We start from the raw sequence: 22,544 nt of genomic DNA, 5'->3' as shown, positions 1-22,544 counted from the left end.
CCACCATAACGTTACTGGTGATAGGTGCATTATTAAGCCTATGTACGCGCATTTCTTGTTGCATTTCAAGTTATCATCATAGTAGCCAACTTGAGGCAACATGCACCCTGCTTCACAGATGCCAGGCTCCAACCACTGTACAGAGTGGGCCCGCACTCACAAAGCCTATTCAGTGAGGTGGTGCCACCTGGCTCAGATGTAATCCCTGGAGCGGGGGTTCCCCTTTAATCTTAGTTTGGAAAACAGTTTGGCATAATCTGTGCAATATGCTGCTTATTGCCAATACTGGGGGAACATCAGAACCATCTCGAGGCTAAGAAGGTTGTTTACCAAGGTTTGGGTGGTGCAAATCTATGGAAAGAATTGCATCCATTTACAGGCCTGTGGGCTCAGTCCCAGGAGCGCAGCTATTGTTGGTGCAGCAGGTGCAGTGACACCAAGGCCCAGAGCCCTGAGGTGCCCATGGAACCCGGGTATTTGCTGTATTTTACTTCGACAAGAGCAGTCACAGGAGTAATTTTTCTTGCTTGCACCAGTGCCCATGGCATCCCTGCTATGCCACCGCTAAGTGCAAAATTGTGGCACACAACACGGGTGCAACCTTTAGCAAATTTTGGCCTAAGTTTCTCGTTTGCCTGGCTTCGACCCCCCCTCCTCCCCAGCTGCTTTCTAAAATGAAACAAAAAATCTAATCTGAACCAATCAACTATAAATAAATAAAGTCTGGCCTGGGCTTACCCCGGTTTATAGAGACTATTCTTTAGTGCACTCAATCAGGAGGCACAAACCAAAGAAAACTGTGGCTTTCCTGGGACCTCTGGCTTATGTCTCTTTGCCCTAGACATGTGGAACTCTGCAGTGCGGACAATTGCAGCCTTTGTGTTAGGTTTACTGAGCCATTGTAACTCTTGGCCTCACCCCACACTCAAAAACGGTAAGAAATATTATATATGTTTCCTGGTGCAACTGCATATACCGCACGTATATATTAATATTGTATTGTATTTGTAATTTGGAGATGCTGGATACATTCTTTTAAAAAGTACTCCACTATTGGTTTTTGAAGCCTTGCCAAATTTGGTAAATTAGAGGAAAAGAGATGAGAGTAATTAGGGGCCCAGGCAATCCCTACAGAGGATTATACCTGGTTACAGAGGTTTGCCATGTTTCTCTAGAAGATAAAACACAAAGGCATGTGCCAACGAAAACAATGATTTTTAGAGATTTGCAGATTGTCTGCCTTGATGAAAATCTGCAGACTTTGGGGGTCATTCCGACTCCCGCCAGCGGCGGTAGCCGCAAGTCCGGCAGGAGCCGCCGAATGACCGCACCGCGGTCAAATGACCGCGGCGGCCATTCTGGCTTTCCCGCTGGGCTGGCGGGTGACCGCCAGAAGGCCGCCCGCCGGCCCAGCGGGAAAGCGCCTTCAACGAGGAAGCAGGCTCCGAATGGAGCGGGCGGAGTTGAAGGCGTGCGACGGGTGCAGTGGCAACCGTCTCGATTTTCAGTGTCTGTTTGGCAGACACTGAAAATCAATGTGGGGCCCTGTTAGGGGGCCCACGACACCCGTTACCTCCATCCTGTTCCTGGCGGTGAAAACCGCCAGGAACAGGATGGCGGTAAGGGGGTCGGAATCCCCTTGGCGGCCTGCAAGCAGCGCCGCCGTGGAGGATTCCCTGGGGCAGCGGGAAACCGGCGGGACACCCCCGGTTTCCCGTTTCTGACCACGGCTGTACCGCCGCGGTCAGAATGCCCATGGAAGCACCACCCTGTTGCCGGTGCTTCCGCGGTCGTTGGTCAGAATGACCCCCTTTGTCTTAGTTTGGTTCATACTTTCACTGGTACTTCGTTTGTTTGTCTTAACATTGGAGATATCAGGGCGCGGCTCCTCTGCTAGGGAGGAGGAGCGTTTCTCCCACCATCAGCAGCAGCTGCAAATATTTTACTACAAAATGATAATAAACTACGTTTTGTAGCAAAAGGGGTGGGGCCACGGGCTGTGACGAGCACTGAGGGAGAGTGCTGTGCACTCCCCCACATTGCGCATGTATGTTTGGCCCAACGTCTTGGGCCGGCCAAACGGACATGCGCACTGGGCTCTCTCCAGCCCAGCGCTGTGTTGGCGGGTTTGGAGAGAGCAGGCACAGGCTCCCAATCTGCCTGGGAGCGCCCTGGCTGGATGCTCCCAGCCAATCCTAACGCTGCTCTGAGCAGCATCAGGATTGGCCGCAGAGCAGGCTGGGAGCCTGTGCCTGCAGCCTGCAACAGAGGAGTGGCGCTGAGGTGGTGGCAGCGACAATGAAGGTACGTTTTTTTTTTTTATTATTATTAATTCCTACCCCCATCCCTGCGCGCTGCCCCGCCGCAACTAAGTACCGTGAGCAGCTCCTGGAAATATTGCTTCCCTACACACTATGTACTTTGCACTTTATCACGCTTATTGCACCACTTAAGCCTGCTTGATTAGTGGTGACTTAACATATGCAGTAAAGTGAAAGAAAGGGGTTTTCCAACATTTACCAAAACTCAGAGGGTATGACTTCAGATGCCATTACGCATACCCTGACTCTGTGCATTAGAATATGGATTAACTTGAGTATTTACATCTTTTTCACACATAAATCACACTAATCCACCAAAAATATCTCTGATGTGGGGCTAAAGTGTTTGCCTAAGATCACAAAGTTTTATTGAAGCAGAGATGCTGGGATTGCAACTTGGGTTTCGTTGTTTCATGGCCATCAGTTCAGCTTCTAGGCCAAAAGTCCTCTTCAGTGTCACAGATGGCCTTAGACTTCCATGCTGAACATGACCAGATTGGTCTCCAGAGGGATAGCTCTGCTGCCCTGCTCTAAACTCTCCTTTCAGATTATTTAGTTTCCTTTCTGCACCCACCATCTTTTTACGCTTTACGCTTCCCCTCTTAGTCCATTGTCCTTTACATTCTTCCACTATGGGCGGCTCTGGAGTGGTCGGATTCTGGCTCCAACCCTCCTTTACGAATATATTTGGTTATGAGGAAGTCTGGCTTCCCCAGCATTGTTCACATACTATTCCTGTTTAAACGTCTTCCTCAAAAATTCGTTATTGAACTAATTAACTCCCAACATGTCAGGAGGAAGGATTTACTACAGAAAATAATATTTAATACATAGCTAGTTGTTTGAGTCACGTGCAATAGCTTCATAGAGTGGTTCCGAACCTTTTGACTTCTGTGAACCCCCACTTTATCATTACTGGAACCCGGGGACCCTCACAGAATCATTATTGGAACCCGGGGACCGACACTGAGCCATTATTGGAAGCCGAGGACCCCGGGCTAAACATTATCAATGATTTGAACTGCAAAAAAATACACAAAAAATACAGAAAGAAACATTCATCAAGCACATACACAAATAACACATTTTATTTAATTTGCAGCTGGAGCCTTTCTAAATTCAGTTGAAGCCACACATCGTCCATACTGTAGTCTGTCTGAAGCACCTGCATTGCTCCCACCAATCATTCTGAGGATAATAATTTAATTTTTAGCCTCCAGTTTCAAGTTACTTGATATTTACAGTACGTTTTAACATTTTCAGTTTTACGTTTAGCCTCTTTATTTCTATCCACTTTATTACTTTGTTAATATTAATTAATGTTCTAAGCCGACACGGATCCCCTGAGGAGGCTTTGCGGACCCCCATGGGTCCCCGGAACCACAGGTTGGGAACCACTGGCTTGATATATATGCAACATATGCACCACGTGTAGAAAGAGGAATATGTCTCTAAGGACTATTTATGTGCAGGAAGGTGCCCTTTCCTGCACAAAAACAATCCTGCCGTTAACTCGGATGTAACGGTATCTGCGTAACGCGCTAGGCCGCACACAGTGCGCCAGGACAAGGAGAAACCACACATTCTGCATATCTCTGTAAATTTTGAGCATTTCTGCCCTCTCCCTTTCATGCAAGGCGGTACAGCGAGTTGCCTTGCTGTGCTGTGTGGGATAATGCGAAATCTGCCCCACTACTGTCCCGACCAGGCCAGTGGCGCCCAGTGCGACAGTCTTTGCTGGCACCCATCACCCCCCAAAAAAGATACCGTCTCCAAGAATTCCCTCACTACCACTCTCCACCAGCGCCCGTCATCTCTCCAATGTCCCTTTTTCACAAGCATTATATTTGCTTTAAACCAGAGCACTTTACATCAGACACATTATACAGAGCCAGTGAATTGTGTGTGTGAATCAGTCCATAGGAAATCTTACAAAAGGAATGAGGACTACAAGATGTAGGATTCACATGGCACTGATACCAGTCGGCAGTATATTTTAGGAATTTTGGCCTGGGGAAGCACACACTCCGGATTTAAACATACTCCGTGGTTGGCTTCACTAGTACCAATGTACTTCTACCCAAATGAAATCTTTAAGCGACATTAGGATAATGAAAGACTGGGGAAAAATAAGTATTTGGCAGAGTTGCAACCTATCCCATGCAGTTTGCATGCAGCTCTTTGATAACCGTTCATAGGTCACTGTGCTATATTAGGGTTGTGATTCATGAACTGCAAGTAACAAAAGGATCTGTGGCGCACGCAGCAACCTACTGCGCTAGCCTCATAAAATTACAGTTCGGTGATTTGCGTGGTACACGTTCTATGCATTAGGCATCTTAGCCCTCTGCTACTTTAGCATGAGTGGCAACTGCCACAAGACAAATCCCCGCTCTCTCTCCAGCAGGACCAATAATCACCAGTTTTACATTTTTATTGCTGCCTGAAAACAGCGGTAAGCATAAGGAACTCTGCAACAGGTGCTTTCAAACCGGTGTTATTTCTAAACACGCTGCCACCTTCGCTCCCCCAGCAGGCAGCGCCAGGTGCGGCTGCACCAGTCACACCCTCCTAGAGCTGGCCCTGATTCCTGTGCCAGCCTAGTGCATTCTGGGTGTTATAGCCTTGTTTTATTTCCATTGAACTAATTAGACTGAGACACCTGAAATCAATGATTTGTAGATGAAAAGTTCAGGACGGAGGAGGTATCCATCCTGACCTGGTGTGAGGTGGTCGGGCTCAGGACACAACCTGCAGCCCAGATGTTGGTATCTAAGTTAGGGAGCACTGGGGAAATGTGATTAGGCCACAGTGCTTGAAACAGGTCTCTTTGGTGCAGCCCCTCCTTGCCAGGTGGGCAACACAGACGCTAAAAAGACACCTAAACAGTTGAAGAGTTATTGGAGTATGTCATGTGGCGGCCACTCACCCTTTATGTCTACCCTCTTTGGCCTCATTAGTAGCTAGCACCTAAAGGGCTGCTTCTTGTGGCTGATGCAATATTTGATAGAATGATAGCGCCCTCAAGGAGCAGGTGGCTGTGAACTGTGATTTTGACTAGGAGTGTTTCTTGAGGCTTCTTCAGGGCAGAATAGGTAGTCACATTGATTGAAACCTTCCAAGGGGCTTTGAGTGTGAGCTGAGGCCTGCTCCTGAGCAGACCCGCCCCCTTCCACAGGGATTGGGGGGGGGGTTACATGCTCACCTTCAGGCTGGCTGTGATACTCCCTGCTAGGCCCGAGCCAGCGTTGCTGCTAGAGATGCAAGCTCACGAGCAAGAACAGTCCTGCCCAGGACGGCGTCAGTCGGAGCCGGAGGCGGGCGCTGGGGGAAGCGCAGCGGATCGTAGGCGCTCGACGGATGGGTTTCTGGGCACTGTCTTTGTGTCTAACCGAAGCGTGTCATTAAATCTTATTCCCTATTTACCCGGATTACCAGGGTCTTTGAATCATCGTCAGCGCTATAGAAAATGTAAACAGACCGACAATGCCCCTAAGAGTCTGCAAACAGCCGAAACATGTTTATTGTGCAAACATTTTTAAAGGGAACTCGAATTTTCTGGCTATTATGAGCAATTCTCACCAGTGAGATAGTTTATGTCTTAAGTTTTCTGAACCCGGGGTGCTTTAAAAGTATGGTGAAAGTGATATTTATGCGCTTAGGGGTGCAGTCATCCTCACGGCTTCTCCTCAGTGTCCCACACAAGCCGTGGGGGGCCCTCTCTCACTCACACGCGTGGGAATGTACGAGGGCGGGCTGCCGTGGCCTCGTCACCCCAGGCGGTATCTGTCCTCACAAATTCAACTCAATGTACGGTGGCAGATACTGTGATGTATGTACCTGTGGTTGCCAAGGGCCTGATGACCCCCCCCGCCCCCCACACAGGTAAATAAATAATGTGACACTGTGACTGCCCAGTACCGTACCACCTGATATTGAGTGGTACTGCTGAAGGACGTCCCTGGTGCACAGTGCCCCAGAGTAACCCCTCTGTAGGACCAGAGGATGGTCTGCTGGGCCACTTTCAACAAAATGTGGGCAGGCGAGCATCTGTGGCGTTCCTGTGTCTCTCGAGTTTTAAACCCCTGGTAATGATAGAAGGCGACTTCATGTGTCATTTTGTGGTTCCTAAGCATGTTTTAAACCTATCATCTCAGATCAAGTCAGGGCGAGGGGCTACCAGGATGCTGCTGTGACTTCTAAGCCCCGCATCCATAAGCGATCCCACATCCCGTGGACTGTTCGGAAGTAGATTATACCACCATTACTGCAGCGCCCTTTCTAGGACGAGTCATTCCATCGCATCCATTGGAATGTGAGAGGATAGGCTCTCGGGTGTTGTTGTGTCATCCACTCTCCAAGTGACTCATTCCCATCCAATGGAATGTGATAGGACGGACTGCCAGGTGCTCTTCTGATGTCCAACCCCCACGTGACTGACTCATTTCCGTCCAATGTAATGTGATAGGACGAACTGTCAGTCTTCTTGTGGCATCCAATCCCCAGGCGACTCACTCCTTCCCGTCCAATGAAATGTAATATTTTAGAATGTCAGGTGTTCTTGCGGCATCCAATCCCAAGGTGACCCATTCCTGCCTATCTAATAAATGTGACAGGATGGGCTGTTGGGTGTATTCCTGTGCCGTGTTGTCCCCGGTGACCCACTCCATCCCATGGAATGTAACTGGACAGGCTGTTTTGTGTCACCGAGTTCAGACACCCGACTCTACACGTGCTGTGGGATTTGAGAGGATGAGTTGATGTGGTCTTCATACGGCATCCAGTCGCCAGAAGTCCCATTCCTTCACACGCAGTGGAGTGGTAGAGAATGGGATTTGTCGCATTCTTGTGGCTCCCAAGGTAGTCATGACCCTTTCCTTGGATCAACTTTAATTGTGCTAAGAAAAGATTTAGAACACTAGTTTGCCCCATTCCAGCAATACATGGAGAGTGAGTTCAGATGGAGTTTGTGATTTTTAATAAATGGATATTTTTGTAGGTAGATAGTTTTGTACTATGTATTTTTTCATTCTTCACTTCTTCAATTTTATTTTTGAGCCTATATGTTTGTGAAGGGGGGGAATGCCTGGTTGGCACTCGCCTAAGTTTCATCACTCCCGTCCTCTTAGTGATCAGACTTTAATTCACTCCGTTTGTGGGCAAAGGTCAGTCCCACTGGGCTCTGTATTTTGCAGCCTATATCCAATATGCACTCCCAGAAGTTTAGTTTGTGCCACCCTGTGGTTGCCCCACAACCCAACATGCACTTCTCAAACTATGGTTTGTGTCACTCTCTAGTTGCACTACCTTTTGTGCACTTTCCGAAACTATCCTGGTTTCAAAGCAACGTTCAGTCACTTGTTATAACAGTCAATCATCCTCCTTTATTTAAATTAAGTGTCATATCTTAGATACCTAGCCCCAGAATTATGAAGATTTTGGGCCTGGTTTGCTTTTTTTAACAAAAACCTGATGCAAACTGTTGTTTTGGTAAACACAATCCAACTCAAATTGCGATTTGCGTTGGATTGCAACCAAAAGTAACACAAAGCTCTGCATTGCGTCATTCTTACTAAATCTGGGCCTAATCATTTATTAGTGTTTACATGCTTTTTTATTTACACAGTCTTGATTTATTTCCCTCAATGCCCCAAAGCATTTCGGGAAACTGCTGCTGTTCTTCAGGGCAGATTTAGAAAACTTTATCCTCAAATAGGAAATTGTGCTTTCATATATAAGATGACAGCAGTTTGGATGCTGTTGATACAGTATATAGAGTCCAGAGTCTTTGCCAATGGAGGCGGCAGCTGCACAACATCTGGTGCCAAAACGATCAATGCCAATAGCTGTGTAGAGGATTAACTGGTATCACAAGTGGTTGACGATTATTTTGAAACCAGGATAGTACCAGGCTGCCCTCAAGAGGTGATGCAACCAAGATGTGACACACACCGGAGTTTGGGGAGTGTGTAGGATATGGTCTGAAGGTCCATGCACCAGTGAAGCTTACCCTCGTCCGCACATTCATTGAATTAAAGCCTGGTTGATTAAAGAACAAAAGTGCTAAACCTATGAGCTCCAATCTTGGGGTTCTCCCACTTTACATACTTGTATACAAGGACTGGTCAATACAAACCCAAGATACCCAGAAACTGAGATGCCTTTTGGTGCAATTTCAAATCTTACAGGAAAAAAAGAGCACACACTTGAGGCTTCATAGCTGATGGACCAAGAAAATATATGCATGTATGCAATGGTCAAGGAAACCGACAACCCGACAGGGCACACCTTTAGGCTTTCTCTTCGTACTTCATAGTGATTGCTTGAAACAACCAATATTAATGAAGTTAGCTTATATTCACTTTCTGTCTACACAAGCAATTCATGAACCAACAAAAACTTTCACAATATCAAATCAACAATAGCTGTTAGACCTGGCATCATTAGTGTGGTTTCCCCCTAACTTTCTGCCTTCAGACCTCTTGTTTTTGTTAACTTCTTTGTTGCTGCCCTTAGGATTCTGTGCACTTTATCACTGCTTACTAGTGCTAAAGTGTTTGTGCTCTTTACCTAAAACATGGTAACATTGGCTTACACCCAATTGGCACATTTAATTTACTTCTAAGTCCCTAGTAAAGTGCACTGCATGTGCCCAGGGCCTGTAAATTAAGTGTTATTAAAGTGCCTGCAGCACTGTTTGTGCCACTCACTTAAGTAGCCCTCTACACGTGTCTCAGGCTTCATAGATTGTATGCGCAGTTTAAACTGCTATTTTGACCTCACAAAATAAACCTTTTGCCAGGCCCAAACCTTCCTTTTTAAAACATATACATCACTTCCAGGTTAGGCCCTAGACAGCCTAGAGGGCAGGGTGCAATGCATTTAAAAAGTAGGACCTCTACCTTTATGTTTTACATGTCCTGGTGTTGAAAAACTCTTACATTCATTTTTCACTACTGCAAGACCTACCATAGGTTAATATTGGAGTTGCCTTATTACATTTTATAGGCATAATTTCCAAATATGAAGCGACAACTCCTTCAAGTTTGGTGTCTCTGAAATCACCATTTAAACTCCTAACTTATGGTGAAGTCAGAATTTAAATTGCAATTCTGAAAAATGCCACTTTTAGAAAGTTGGCATTTTCGTACCAAAGCCATTTGGTGCCTTCAGCCTGTCTCTGGTCACATGACTGGATGTAGTTGGCAATTAGGCTTTGTGTATTTCTCCTAGACAGCCACACACAATGGGAGCTTAGGTGTGACTTAAAAGGCAACACAAAAGGATGATGGACAGTGTGTTGAAAAATGTTCAAACACTCACCCCAGTCACAGATCTGGGTTTAATCCATCGTTCTTTCGCTCACCATGCCATCCCAGTTTGGACCCAGCCATATGCAAATCAGTCTTGACCCTATTCCCCATGGGAACAGTCCAGCCTGAACTGCCAAGCCAGGTCCTCCCTGGACCGGACACAAGCGGACCAGTTTCAGGTTATCACCCTTCATCAGCCAGGATAGCTTGAATCCAGTGGCACAGTGACCAAGGGACCCACGTCTGGGCATACCCTTCCCACTTAGGGCAACTTTAGCAACACAAAAGGATGATGGACGAAGTGTTGAAACTTTTCAAACACTCACCTCCAGTCATAGATCTGGGTTTAATCCATCATTCTTTTGCTCACCATGCCACCCCAGTTTGGACACAGCCATATGCAAATCAGTCTTGACCCTATTCCCCATGGGAACAGTCCAGCCCGAACTGCCAAGCCAGGTCCTCACTGGACAGGAAACAAGCATCCTGGGACCGGTTTCAAGGGATCACCCTTCATCAGCCAGGCTAGCTTGAATCCAGTGGCACAGTGAGCATGGACCCACGTCTGGACATAACCTAGCCACTTAAGGCAACTTTAGCAACACAAAAGCATGATGGACGGAGTGTTGAAACTTTTCACTCACTTCCAGTCACAGATCTGGGTTTAATCCATCGTTCTTTTGCTCATCATGATGAAGGGTGGGGCACCCTCAAGTTTTGTTACGCCAGTAGTCAGACTACGTACCGCCTTGGTATTCAGTGGGCCCACCTTTAATTGAACAGCCCCCGGCTTCTGATGAAGCTTCGGGCACCGACAGTCTTACTTTCACAAATTAAGCACTGGCCACTTGAGAAGAGCAACCATTTACAGTGCTGTTGTAAATGTGCATCTATTTAAGATGAAAGTAGTCACTCAGAATGACGTGTACAGTGAAGAGAGAAGACATAGATTCCGCACCGGGTACAGTGAATAATTCTGCACACATGTCTTACATGTGAGCCTTTCTCAAAGGTCACAGTATTACCCCCACTCGCAAGATCACGTGTTAAGGGGGCGGGAATAGACCCGTAGAATTTCCGTTTTGCTATATTAGTTGCATTTACCACGAGTGCATCTATGTATCTCAAATTCGTGTCGACAATCCAAGCATTCTGGCCAGACTCACTTGGGAAATATTACATAATTACCTTTCACGACTGTCAACAGCTTTTTACAACACATCTTGACCTGCGGCTGAGGTGTAAAGAGATGTAGCCCTGTGCGGACAGCTTCTGTCGGCGCCCATCACTCATCTCCTGGGAAGCTAGAGGTCTCATATGTTAGCACAGTGGGTTCAGCTCATGCTGCAGAGAGGTGTGCGTGTCCTGGAGATCACCAGCTAGAAGCCCGCCTTCTGATTACTTTTCCAAAGCAGCTGCTATTAAAGTTAATTTATTGTGGGCATATATGTTGTTTTTATTCATTATGATTTTATTGGCGAACAAATATCGTCTGCTTTCTTGTTCTCTTCCATACTTTGTGAGGTTTTAAATATTACTGGTGGTAAGTAGTCTGCGGGGTAGAGGTTCAATAGACCTTTATGTATTGATATTCTCTGGGACTTTGTTAGACCCTCGGGGGTTGTGCTAAAACACATTTTTGCACCATTAGCACACTATATTGTTACACAAAACTCAAAGTTGGGCACTAAACCTCGAACAGCGGGTGTACCCTGCGTATAGAGCGACTTCTTCAACTGAAATGACCCTGTATAAAACACCCTGTAAAAAAACATTAAAACCCACTGTTGCCAAGTATTTTCCATAACGCAGAAAAAGTCTTTAACCACTTTTCAAAATACACGTTTTGCAGTAGTTACTTGGTAGGTCATTTTTGTACTGATCAGTGGGTGCAAATGCTTCTGTTTGTACTGAGTGATGCAAATGTTGGTGCATAATTGTTCGGTACTATTTATGTATTCTGGCCTTTGTTGTATTATTATCTAAAACGATTTTCAGTACTTTCAAGGCAGGATTTCACTGCTAAAACGAATTGAAACCAGCTAGACAATTTCACAAACAACTTTGTAGTATGTAAAGTAGTATTACAATAGTGTTACTTACTTACTAAAAAATGCAATTCGCAAAGCTAATTCTAAAACTATAATTCAATTAATGTCATTCTATGCATACCTTTTTGTAATGTTTAAGGAATAATAAGTAAATAAAAACATTTAACTTTATATAGGATTGTTTAAAATTCAAACAATATATAAAATGAAGAGATAACATTAATTTATATTAATATTTAACTTAAAACATATTTACAATTTTTCTGTTTAATAAACTTTCAGTGCTCTCCTTTTAAGTTCCCATAGGGAGATCTCTGCCTCGATGGCACTGAACTCCACCTACATGTGAAAATTTACTGCTAGCAACTTGACACAATTAACTTACTTTTGAATTAAACATTAAATTAACTTAAAAATATACGTATATTTTTAAGATTCATTAAAAAGAATCCCACCTTAAGTAAGATGTTTCAATTTAGTTGTTATATTTGGAAAGTTTCAAAAAGTTATGCAAATAACTAATTTAAATTAATTTAATTATTTTAAATTAAAGGTTTATTTATTTTATAATAAAAATGGTATTTAAAACATTTTATTTTAACTTATTTGTTCATATTTATCTATTATTTATCATTAAATTGAATGTATATATATATTTTTAAAAAGTAGAAAAAATGAATTTAATTGAACATTATTTTCAAAGGGGTTCTTCTATCTTAGGAGACTGCCCCCATTATTTCCTATGGGAGGATGTTGCAGTACCAGTGGTTTGCCATGGATGGAGCTTAATTTACTCCAGGTCTAAGATACCAGTGTTTTGGGTTCGTTTTGACTGTAGTAACTTTACACTTGTACATTTGACTCCACTCCCTGTTTTAGGGGGTGGAGACATGTAAGTCTACACTTTGTAGTTAATTTACACTGAAAAATGAAGTAAAGCCAAAAGTAGTAAAATTACTACAAAATTTAAGAGTAGATTTACGTGCGTAGATTTACCCATGTGTAAATTTACCATTGTAAATAGGTGTGTTTACTGTGGACCCCTCCACTTAAAGGTATCAGACTGAAAACATTGAAAAATACAGCCACCCGAATGCTTAGGGAGGTTGATGGCTCCATCAAATAAAAGAGGCGTGCCAACATGCCTCCAGGTGTGCTATTTGGAATAGCCACTCATCACTGCTTTTAATGCAAGGTTTTAGTGAGTCTAGGAAAATAATATTTGGTTAAATTCACAGCAGGTGGACAAAAATACAATTAACCTTAAATTTCCAGATGCAGTCATAGTCCAGTGTGCATTTTCCTCGTGGGAATTCGTCTATTATAAGCAGTGTGGAAAATACAAATGAGCATATTTGTTTAAGAGAAATCCCTATCCCTGTACCTCAACTCATTCTTTAACTTACTTGCTACAGGAATAAACTTATAGGCTCTAAAACAATCACCAGATGTTTTGGAAAAACCCAGTAATTGAAGAGTTTGTACACAAAACCACAAAATGTGCTAAGGGCCTGATTTAGAGTTTTGTGGAAGGGGTCTCTCTGTCTCCAACATGATGAATATCCCATCTGCCATATTACAATCCCATTATATCCTAAGAGAACCGTAATATGGCGGACGGGATAGCCGTCACGTTTGTGACAGAGTAACTTGTAGGCCAAACTCTAAATCAGTCCCTACGTTTTTGCCGGGTATCTCCCAAGGAACACCTCGTAGGTGCCCTGATTGGAGATTTACCCTAACATACAATCCAGAAAATTAGAAGGTAGTCAATAGAATCTGCGTGCAAATGTCTGCTTATCCCGATTCTTACCCATGGACATTCTTCAGAGCCCTTTGAGCACAGTGCGCACATACCTTTATCAATTTCACACCTACATGTGATCCCAAACTAGGAAGAATTACTCTCACTGTCCTCTCACAGTCACTCTCACTATTCTCTCACAGTCAGTCTCATTATCCTGTGATAAACAGAAATAGGGGCACACCAGCGGGAATGCTTATGTCAGGTCATCGAGGACATGTTGGCCAGAATTACCTGTCCGAGGATAACCGAGCCATGGCACCATCATGAACCCAATTGATGAGTGACAGCAAGAAACTCCTCTCACAGATAAGGTATTTATTGGCTCTGACACATGCTTCGGATGGGCGAGGAGACTGTTCTGCCCATGTACATCAGGTCGGATGAGAAAGCATTCACATGGCGGACCCAAGAAGCCGACGCTGTCAGTGATACAGGGCATCATTCCTAAAATATAAGCCATTAATACTGATTGTTTGAGGTTTTTACATTACCACCCTCATCTAAGCCAGACTCCTAACCCCAACTCACAACATTGTGCGGGTTTCATAGTTGGGTATTTGGTCCTGCAGGTATACTCCTACATTTGAGATATGTTTCTGACTTTACAGGGATTCACAAAAAACACCCTAGAAATCTGTGACAATCGTGAACTTCCAGAAGTTCTCCAGTTTGCAACACCATACAGAATTTCCACCAGGCAGGAAATTCCGCATGGCTTAGTGGTGAGAAAATGCATATTTGCACGTACAAACCATTTTTTCTTATTATTCATAGGATAAAAATGTACTTGTGGAGAACAACCTTCCCTGACACTATGGAAAGTCACGCAGACCTGTTGCATCATTTGAGAGAGCAAACACAGCTGCAAAGAGATGGAGAGCTGTATGAGAGTTGGGGAAAGAATGCTGATAGACATTGATCTCTTCAAATATGATTCTACTCCTGAAGCTGGTGGTATCTTACTTTTAAACGTGCTGTTCCATGAAGGAATGTGTCTTCAGGTCTTTGAATTCCTTCTGGACTTGGACTGGGAGATGGAGCCTTTCCGGATCTGTGTACCTCTACAAGTTAGTGCAGACTGGTAACACAGGGCTAGAGCTCCTAAGTACCAACGTTAGAGTACCTGCTGTACTATGTGCACCATGATTCAACTGAAAACGAGTGCCTAGTCAGGCATGTCTGAAGTTTCTGCGGGGCCGAGGTTATCAAACTGAAGCAGGGCCCTTTTTAAGGGGAGGACCTGTTTCAATGTTTTAAAAAATGTTCTGTCTGGAGACTTAAAACACAGCAGAGCCAGCATATGGCACTATCTAGTGGTGTTAGTTGTGTCAGGCCTCATCATTAGTAAATAGGGGAAGTTACAACATAAGCACTGGCCCCTAAACAGTGGGAGGCCTGAGGAATAATGACCGCATTGTCCCCCCCCCATCTGAATGAGTAGCACATAGATTTCTTCTGTGCCTAGAAGTGGGAACCAATCAGGATTATAATATAACCTAAGCTCTGTTACAGGGATCACAAACCCATTAAAGATCATGAAATTCTTGCACCGTGAATTCCCTTTTTAGGGTCGAGCCTGCGTTGCATGCGCTCACGCATGTGTATCGCAGCGAGACGCTTTAGTGTTTAGAAAAGGGCTCGGAGCCCTGTCAACGTCAAGTCAGTGTTTTTTATTGGTTCGTGGGCTTGCCTAATAAAATCTGCTTGCTTTCATTAGTCGAAGGCACGCATAAGTCATGCCTTTTCCGGTGGCTAGTCCTCCTCGAGCGCAGCGACCAAGTACAGAAAACACGCGAGGCTCGCTGTTTTCCATCGGGCTCGTGGACTTCTTTTTCTCTAATTTACGAGCGCGATCTCGCTTGGCAGAAGTCGAGCGCTTTACATAGTTAATTTCACTTTTTCGGGTTATGTACATAAATGCACTTTTGCCCGATAGGTGAAAAGTCGGGTTAGGAGTTTACAACGCGATCAGCTCTAACATGAGCAAACACGAGACCCGTTGCATTGCAAATGCTTGTTTTATGTTGTGCCTTCCAGACAGGGCACGCTGTCTGGTTGCAAAAGAGATATTGTGGGCTTACCAAGACCAGAGAGGGGCTTGCAGCCCACCCATTGCTTACCACTGGTTGGCTTTGCTCTCTCCTTTGCCTGCTTGGTATTCATGTTTCAATTTGTCAGTCTTTTGTTTGTCCCTCCCATGGAGCATAGCCTCTTCACCATCTCTTACCACTGCTTGTTTTTAGGCAACTATATTTCTTTTATTGTTTAGAAACTCCATGAGAGTGCACATGTTTTTCCAGCTTTCACCCTGTGTAGTTTTCTTCACCTATGCTACTCTCTCTTGCCCGTGTGCCTCTGAACACCACCCACACCCATGTTGCTCTCTCTCGCCTCTGTGTGGTTCTGTTCCACCCTGCGGTCCGAGTTGCTCTCTTTGGCTCGTGTTCCTCCTCCAGCCATGTTGCTTCTCCTCGCCCCTGTCCCATAACATGCTGCCACAACCCTGTCATCGTCTAATTATTTTAAACAGTACTTTCACACTACTTTTTAATAATTTACCAATTTATCTCAGATGAGTAAATACAAAGAAAAAAAATATCACAGATCAGTAAATAAAAATAAAAAAGCGCCCACATCATTCTGTAGGACGCATGTGTTGAACGCATGCATCTGCCTATAAAATAAGGAGGTGCTGTGTCACTGTGTTTTTTTATTTTATTTTTGTTAAATACCATACTTCACAGCAGCCGTGATGCTGTATAGCATGGCTAAAAAAAGACTGGCTCAGGCAATAGGTCCAAGAGACGACACCTATTACCTTTGCCAATGATTGTTTCCAAATATCTTTGAGTCATGTATATTATGTTACAAAATATCTTCAGATTAACAAGACACATAATGTAAAGAAATTACAGGAGCAATTGAATATAATGCCTCTAACTACTTACCTGGTAAATGTCGGGAAATCTTGTCAATGGTGCCAGTGGTGAAGGTCAGGCCCAGCATTTACATTGGGTCTCAATAGCACAAACAGGACAAACATCTGGGCCCCAGGTCAGGGACAAAATGGGATCACGTTGTCTGAGCAGATGATGGGTAATAGACTGCAAAAGATTAGGGAACACACCCTCAATACATTATCACAACTTCAGTTAGATCAAGACTTGATAGTGGCAAGAAGCGGGCTCCGGGTCCTTGGCACGGAACGTTTCCACTTTTAATGTAAATTATGGGTGCTCCCGTGTCCTGTCCTTTAGAAAGGGCTACCAGGTCAAGTAACTGGGCCAAGGTGTGGGATGTCTCAATTTGTGGTACAACCGTTTTGGTTAATCACCATCTAGATTCATCAGCGACTGTGGTCTGGAGTTGCACACGTGGTTTTATAGATGTCAATTAGGCGTCACCAGGGACAACTGCTGCTACCTCTGGCTTGCTCTATCATACCCATGTCACTTCCCTTGCTACCCCTATCCTCTGAGGTTAAGAGGGCAGCAGCAGGATCCTTGACCCTCCTTTAACATCTCAGCAGCAAAAAGGAGTCTTTGAGGGCATAAGATTGGGACAAGAGATCAATCCAGTTATGTCACTGGGTGTCAAAGAATGCAAAAAGTCTCATAGGCTACCCCTCTCATAGTGCAGAATGGAAGTTACTGCTTGGATTCTGTAATTCCTCTGCCTTTGACGCTTTTAGAACAGAAATGTTCCTTAGGTCTGCCTGGGGTATACCTTGGGAGCCATCTTGAACTGGTAGTGTTGGGTGCTAAGGGACGCAACTCATAATTTACTACTTGCCATAAAAACAAAGCTGATGAAAACAGCTAACAGACTTCAGAACCATAGTTTAGGAAGTTTGATCCTGTGCTGAAATTGCTGGTTCTTACGGATATTTCTATTACCGCGTTTTATTAGAAGGACTTGGGGCTTCGGTACTATAGGCAGTTTGCAAACAGTGAACATAGGTGCTGAAAGTAGGGTTGTGGAGCACCCCCAAAATTAACATGCTGGAGTTCAGAAGGTGAAAGAGCAAGAGAGATACCCTTAAAGTTTGTTTCTATCTTGTTGCATTTGCTCTCCATTCCAAATGAAAGGTCAAATGTCAGGCTATGTCTTTGGACAAATTGCTGCTTATTCTTTTAACATGGGGATTGGTGCTTTCTTTTCTTCCTCTGACTGCAAAGTTAAATGATTTTGTAAAATGAACTATCTGACAATCTTTCAGGTAGATTGAACAGAAAGGATATAGGATGACATTTTTTATTTCAACACACAGCAACATATAAATACCTGTAAATGAACTTTATAACTATTTCTTAACATAGCAGTTAGGAAAGCACAAATGAACCACATTTGTTTGTAATGCTGAAGTGTGATGGAAACAAAACTTTTACTGCAAAACTCCCCCATCTTGGGATTTGGCTAATATAGTGGTTTTCTTGAAGAAAGGGAAGACCCCACAGAACCCGGGCTCATACCGACTAATCACATTGATTAATTGCGATGTGAAAATGTATTCAAACATTTTTGCTGCTCGACTTTCCATGGTTATTGAGAAATTAGTAGTATCAAATTAACATGGGTTTATTCCCGGGAGAGTTACCACCGAACATTTCAGGAAGGGCCATTACGCTTATTGATGCTACAGAGGTTGCGGAAGAACCTATGGCTGTTGTGCTTTTAGATGATGAGAAGGCGTTTGATAGGGTGAATTGGAATTATCTGTGGCAGGTATTGGAAATATATGGTTTTGGGAAAAAATGTATCCTGCCAATAAAAGCCATCTATAGATCTCCGGGGGTGCGGATCCAGCTGATGGGAGGGCAATCTGATTAGATTCTAATAGAACGGGGTACCCGACAGGGGTGCCCATGCTCTCCATTGCAATTTGCAATCTATGTAGATCCTTTGCTTAGACAGCTGAAAGTGAACTCTACTATCCGGCCAGTTTCCAGGTTTGGCTGGGATACAAAAGTTCTGGCATATGCGGATGATAAAGCCGTTATAACTTCTAGCCCAGATGTATCACTGAGAGAAATAGAAGAGGTGATGAGTAAATTTGGAATATTTTCTGGCTACTCACTAAATAAAGTGAAAACTCAATTGTTGGTTAATAGTTATGCGAGTACATAGGACACTCAGAGGGTAGATCACGAAGTATATCTCGGTATTGATATCACCCCAAGGGTAAGAGAGATTGTTAATCTGAATTTGGACTCGATATTAGTTAAAGCAAAACAGGACTTGAATAGATGGAACAATTTACATATGTCTATAATGGGAAGATGCAATATGATTAAAATTATCCTTCTCCCTAGGCTGCTGTATATTTTTCGAACTATACCATTGAGTTTTTCTAACTCTCAGTTTAAAGAGATGGACCGGTTAGTAATGAGATTTATATGGGCATATGGTCAATCTAGAAGGGTGGGCAAATTTATGTCTTTACATCGAGAAAAAGGAGGGTGGTCTCTTCCGAACTTCAAATTATACCAGCTTGCAGAGCCGAAGCTTTTCAGTATATGCGCCCATTGTTGGGGGGAAAACAAGACGAGACGGGGATAGAATATTGCCCACATATTTACAAGTTGTTGATAGGACCAATAGCTAATGGAAGTTTGCTGATTTTTCATGAACCGGGGTATTATAAGAAAGTACGATTTAAGGTACTTGAGGCCGCCTATGGGTGTTGGCGGCCGTGGCGGAAAAAGACTGGGCTTGGGAGATTTAATTATTATACTTTAATCAATAACAACCCGTCCCTGCCTGCAATATTCAAGGATCAATATGCTGCCAAATGGATCTTCTTAGGTATACGAAGGCTAGGAGATCTTTATGATGAGCTTGGAGTGAAGGCGTTCGAGGATCTTCGTGAGCAGTTTGGACTCGAGCAGAGAGACTTTTTAAAATATTTACAGATAAGAGATTTCTTACGGAAAAAGGCTGGGGGGGGTGCATGGCTTTGTAAATATTCCCCTTCTGGAGGAAATAATCGAGAAACCTAATATAACAATAAGATCAATCTACTCAATGGTCATGTTACAGCAGCCTAATAACTTAGAGGAATACAGTGATAAGTGGAAGGGTAAATTTGAGAAGGGCGGTATTATCTTTTTTAAATCACTAGAGCTCGGGTGTACTATGTTATTATCCTCAGCACTACAAGCGCAGCATTATAAGACACTGTATGATCTATATTATACCCCAGCTCATCTAGCTAAATGGGGTGGTCAGGAAGGGATACTTTGTCCGAGGTGTGGAATGCTTGCGGCAGATATCATCCATATGTTTGCTACCTGTGAGAAATTGATGGCGTTGAAAGATGGGGTTCAGCTAGTGTTAAAAGGGGTAGTGGGGTATGAAGTTGAGCTTACCCCTGAGGTTATGGTTTTGGGGGTCGCGGAGAAAGCGAGGGAAACTGATAGAGCTTTTATATTCATGGCAGTGGTGGTTTATCGATTGTGTATTGCATCTGCATGGCCAAATTTATCGCCCCCTTCCTGTCAACAGTGGCTGGGCAAGTTGCTATCTGTGTATCATCTTGAAATTGCCCTGTACGAACGGAAGGGGAGACGGGCTAGGAGACAAGGGCATGCGATATGGGGGCGGTTTCAAGATTGGATTCGGTCCCGCTAATGCTCTCTGGGGGGTCATTCCAAGCTTTTCCTACTGATATATGAACCGCTTTTCTCTCTCCTTTTCTTTTATTGTTTAATCTGATTATGACTGTCACGTATCTTAGATTTTCTTCTTCTATATATTAAATCTTTTGTGGGACTAATTAATGTAATGAATTTTCTTTCTTTTCTGAATAAAAAAAAAAAAAAAAAAAAGAGTCAAATCTTTTAATAGGATCAAATCAAGTCACTTTACATGTTTATGTGCAAATGCTAAATATTTGGTGATTTCCGCACATCTCCTGTGACTTCAGTGATGTACATTGGTGGCAGTACCCCGACTCTGAAATTGATCCAGCACCACCAACAGTGAATTAAACATCCCAACACTGATTAACTTTCTGGCGCACTTCAAGCAGAATCTCAAGGATCATGTTCTGGGGCACAGCTAATCTATGTTATTAGAGTTAAATAGGTATAATACATGCCTCAGACCGCATTTTGGTGGATCATGTGCTTTGGATTATCAGCCTAACTACGAAGACTTCAGCAAATTGTCTGATTGCCTAATGATATTTTGTTTGCAATGTTAAGATTTTCATGATTGTCATCATAGTTAATCTACAATTAAATGCTTTCTAAAAAAAAGCTGGTGCTACCCGTGGTTTCTAAAAATCTAGGAAAGCTGATGTTTCATTATATTTGGTAAACAGTTAGGAAAAGTGGCCTGAAGCAAACACAACACTCCAGACAACCAAACTCTCTGCTTGTTGATGGAAAGACGCTGAGCCAAGAAACTAATGGGCACTTACTTTCTCCCGCAGACAAAGATGAAGATCCTATTCCTATTGGTCACTTTAACGCTGTTTCCAGCACCCGCCTCTTTTGTAAGTATTCATTTTATTAATGATATCTGAATAGTGTGGATATAACAACCTGTATTCTGTTGTAGTGTGAGTGGAGTGAAATAGGGCAATAGCTGAGCCTTGAGCTGTCCATTAAATTCTGGAATTATTGATACATGTAACTTGATCTTTGGAACCCAGCAAGAGGTCACACAAGTCAAGGAATGATGGACATGGATTTCAACATAGACACAATGTTATTGGGGAGTAAAGCCAACAATCAAGGAAAATACAATTAACTGTGTTTAATGATTAAATAAAACACTAGAGCCAGATCAACAAAAGTATGGGAGATATGAATGTGCTCAATGCTCAAAAACTGGGTTACCCATAGTAGGAGGAAATTATGAAAGGGCACGTGAAATTAAAAAGCACATACTGATTAACACAAGTTGTTCATCATAACTGAAGTAATACAACTATATTTAATTTTACAAAATCTTTTATACTTAGTTCACATGCCTTACTGTCAATGACGTTTCGACCCTGAATAATTTTAACAAGTCATCTTCAGACCAAAAAAAGGTCTTTAGAGGATCAAATTATATCTGCAAGGAATGATACAGTGAAAATACAAATATCTAATGCTGAAAGGTTAGAGAGTCACTTTCCTGGATACAATGAACGCAGCAGGTTTGAGTACCTATAAAAAGGGCTGCTAGGTCCCAACCTGAAAGTCTAGGTAAAGGGGTAAAGGGGCAATTAGAAAAAAGGTGGACAAATGGGCAAAGTGGAACCTCAGAGGCACTTAAGTGGAGAAGTGTGGAGAAGTGTGGCACAATGGTTAGAGCAGCAGACCCTGATGCAGAGATCTGGATCTGGCCCTGGACAGGGGTTCAATTCCCACGTGGGGGGGTCTTAGGCTTAATTCCCTTGGACCAGATAATTCTCGCCTCGGTGCCTAATCTAATTAATGGGTCCCACTCTGTAACTCTGGGCAATAGCTTGCTTAATCTCCACAACAGCCCTCACAGTGCTTGGATGCCTGGCTTCACCCTCAGGCTGTCCAGGAATGGGCGCCTCACAGGGAAAATCCAGGAGGGGTTCCACAGCGGTATGCGTACAGTGCCTTGAGACCCTAACGGGTGAGTAGTGCACTATACAAGTGCAAAGTTTTTGTTTCTTTTTACTCATGGAAAAAGAAGTGTTCTAAAATAGGGGAACAATCAAAAAGTCAGAACCAGTCAGGGACACTGGTGACAATAATGAGTCATAACAAGGTTGGGGATCTCACCTGACCAACCAGAGAAACCAGTGGAGACCAAATAATTGTTTATTGCTTGGACTCTTAATACCGTCTTCTGACAATTGGCAAGAACAGTGCGCTAAATTTAATAGTTTAATCATTAATTGGCATTTCCAATGATGTGTTGGTCTCCAAAGTATCGAACTATGTGACTCTATTATTAACCACTGTTTCCTTTCTTTATAGTAGTTACTCATGTCCTCCTCGTCCTTGTTGCTTTCTTGTTTTTAGTTAATTTTTTATTGTGGAACTTTTGGACATTTGTAACAGAGGAAAAATCCCTCAACCAT

General features: G+C 43.4%; 1 protein-coding gene across 7 annotated transcripts in view; it reads left to right on the top strand.

Moving 5' to 3' along the window:
* PAPLN (papilin, proteoglycan like sulfated glycoprotein) overlaps positions 1-22,544 on the top strand; it is a 330,912-nt gene that overhangs the window by 40,584 nt on the left and 267,784 nt on the right. For all 7 annotated transcript variants that reach the window (XM_069208926.1, XM_069208930.1, XM_069208925.1 and 4 more), the window contains exon 2: positions 20,928-20,990. In XM_069208926.1, the coding sequence (XP_069065027.1) occupies positions 20,934-20,990 (57 nt within the window). In that variant the 5' untranslated portion in view covers positions 20,928-20,933. The remainder of the gene's footprint in view (positions 1-20,927; positions 20,991-22,544) is intronic.

This window comes from Pleurodeles waltl, chromosome 9, assembly GCF_031143425.1.
Source record: "Pleurodeles waltl isolate 20211129_DDA chromosome 9, aPleWal1.hap1.20221129, whole genome shotgun sequence".
NCBI lineage: Eukaryota > Metazoa > Chordata > Amphibia > Caudata > Salamandridae > Pleurodeles > Pleurodeles waltl.
Note: the sequence above shows the minus strand (reverse complement) of the source record. Positions and strands in the feature narration are given on the sequence as shown.